The sequence below is a fragment of the Lucilia cuprina genome, chromosome 4 (assembly GCF_022045245.1).
Source record: "Lucilia cuprina isolate Lc7/37 chromosome 4, ASM2204524v1, whole genome shotgun sequence".
NCBI lineage: Eukaryota > Metazoa > Arthropoda > Insecta > Diptera > Calliphoridae > Lucilia > Lucilia cuprina.
The window spans coordinates 91,775,923-91,778,508 of record NC_060952.1 but is presented as its reverse complement, the minus strand read 5'-3'; the positions used below and the strand labels follow the sequence as shown (position 1 = coordinate 91,778,508).

The 2,586-nt window shown below is 32.9% G+C and overlaps 1 protein-coding gene across 1 annotated transcript; it reads left to right on the top strand.

The window, feature by feature from the left end:
- Nucleotides 1-571: 571 nt before the first annotated feature.
- Nucleotides 572-1,651, top strand: LOC111685836. The gene is made up of 4 exons (XM_023448123.2): nucleotides 572-640; nucleotides 727-779; nucleotides 873-1,046; nucleotides 1,112-1,651. The coding sequence occupies exons 1-4, from the start codon at nucleotides 607-609 to the stop codon at nucleotides 1,574-1,576; spliced, it is 726 nt and encodes a 241-aa protein (XP_023303891.2). The 5' UTR covers nucleotides 572-606; the 3' UTR covers nucleotides 1,577-1,651.
- Nucleotides 1,652-2,586: the final 935 nt, after the last annotated feature.

Genomic DNA, 2,586 nt, shown 5'->3' with positions numbered 1-2,586 from the left:
TCAGTTCTAGTTCAGTTCTAGTTCAGTTCGAGTTCAGTTCGAGTTCAGTTCGAGTTCAGTTCTAGTTCAGTTCTAGTTCAGTTCGAGTTCAGTTCTAGTTCAGTTCTTGTTCAGTTCTAGTTAAGTTATAGTTAATTTATAGTTCAGCTTTAATTCAGTTCTAGTTCAGTTCTAGTTCAGTTCTAGTTCAGTTCTAGTTCAGTTCTAGTTCAGTTCGAGTTCAGTTCTAGTTCAATTCTAGTTCAGTTCTAGTTCAGTTCTAGTTCAGTTCGAGTTCAGTTCTAGTTTAGTTCTTGTTCAGTTCTTGTTCAGTTCTAGTTAAGTTATAGTTCAGCTCTAATTCAGTTCATGGTCAGTTCAGTTTTATTAAGTGTTATCAATCTTTAATGAATGTTTTTAGTTAAAATTTTTTTAATTATTACTTTTATTGATTACTGCATCCAATTTATTATAATCTTGTTAAGTCATCGATACCACACAGTTAATTTTAAATTTAGATTTGTATTAATAATCTTCAAGAAATTGTTAAGTATATTATAGAAATTATATTATAGATTTTATTATAATTTAATAAGGTTTGCTAAATGGTCATATTAAAATTCGAAAATGTTTTCTCAGTGTTTGCAGTTAATTTGTGATGGTATTTTTTAAAGAAGAAAATTTTAATATTTAAAAAAAATTTCAGTATAAATTTTATATATTTTTAAATTGTAACTTTTTCCGTAGATGAAGTTGAAATAATAAAAATAACTGAAGATTTATATGACGATTCCGTAGAGGTAAAGTGTTTATTAAAATGGGTACAAAATTGTGTTGATATAAAAAATTCATATAAAGTTGCAAAAACTATTGTCTAACTTTATTCCTTTCAGTTATTTCTCAAGTATTTCATGAAATATGAAAATGTCAGTATTGCTTGTAATCTAAACGAATGCCCGGAAGAAATGGAAAACTTTATAAGGGCGGCACTGAAAGATAACATCTCATTTGCGGCTCGAGATGTAGAAACACAAGAACTAGTGGCCATATGTATTAATAAAATTGTGGTAATTAAATTTTTGGTCGAAAAAAATATAACCTTAACTTTTACATCTCTTAAACATTTTGCCAGAATCCTTCTGCTCAAATAACTTTAAATGAAGTCTTTGCCTCTTTCAAATCTCCCAATATGCAGAAAGTCGCCGAATATCTTCACACTGTCGAATGCACTTATGACATTTTTAAGGAGTGGCAAATCGATTGTGCCTTTGAGCTAATGTTCATTACCACACGCACCGATTATGCGAAACGTGGCATTGCTTTCTCTTTGGCTAAATTTGCACTGGAATATGCTGGTAAACTTAAAGAGAATGACTGGGATGAGTCGCAACAATTGCCCGAACATATAAGAGGACAAACGCCGAAAGCTTTAATATCAGTTGCTACCTCACGTTATACACAAATCGTTGCAGAGAAGTTGGGTCTTGAAACATTATTTAGCGTGGAAAATTCTGAATTTTCGTTTGAGGGCAAAACATTTGCGGAGAAAATAGATCCTATACATAAGTATTCAACATTTGTTGCTATTAGATTGTGAAACATTTGTTGCTATTGTGGTTGTGGTTGTATTCAGTTATTTAAAGATAAAATAAATATTGGGGCTAAAATGTGATCCGACTCCAATGAATAAAGTTGAGAGTATAAACTAGTTCAGTTGTAGTTTAGTTCTAGTTCAGTTCTAGTTCAGTTCTAGTCCAGTTCTAGTTCAGTTCTAGTTCAGTTCTAGTTCAGTTCTAGTTCAGTTCTAATTCAGTTCTAGTTCAGTTCTAGTTCAGTTCTAGTTCAGTTCTAGTTCAGTTCTAGTTCAGTTCTAGTTCAGTTCTAGTTCAGTTCAGTTCTAGTTCAGTTCTAGTTTAGTTCAGTTCAGTTCTAGTTCAGTTCTAGTTCAGTTCTAGTTCGGTTCTATTTCAGTTCTAGTTCAGTTCTAGTTCAGTTCTAGTCCAGATCTAGTTCAGTTCTAGTTCAGTTCTAGTTCAGTTCTAGTTCAGTTCTAGTTCAGTTCTAGTTCAGTTCTAGTTCAGTTCTAGTTCCGCTCTAGTTCCGTTCTAGTTCAGTTCTACTTCAGTTCTAGTTCAGTTCTAGTTCAATTCTAGTTCAGTTCTAGTTCAGTTCTAGTTCAGTTCTAGTTCAGTTCTAGTTCAGTTCTAGTTCAGTTCTAGTTCAGTTCTAGTTCAGTTCTAGTTCAGTTCAGTTCTAGTTCAGTTCTAGTTCAGTTCTAGTTCAGTTCTAGTTCAGTTCTAGTTCAGTTCCAGTTCAGTTCTTGTTCAGTTCTAGTTCAGTTCTAGTTCCGCTCTAGTTCCGTTCTAGTTCAGTTCTAGTTCAGTTCTAGTTCAGTTCTAGTTCAGTTCTAGTTCAGTTCTAGTTCAGTTCTAGTTCAGTTCTAGTTCAGTTCTAGTTCAGTTCTAGTTCAGTTCTAGTTCAGTTCTAGTTCAGTTCTAGTTCAGTTCTAGTTCAGTTCTAGTTCAGTTCTAGTTCAGTTCTAGTTCAGTTCTAGTTCAGTTCTAGTTCAGTTCTAGTTCAGTTCTAGTTCAGTTCTATGTCAGTTCT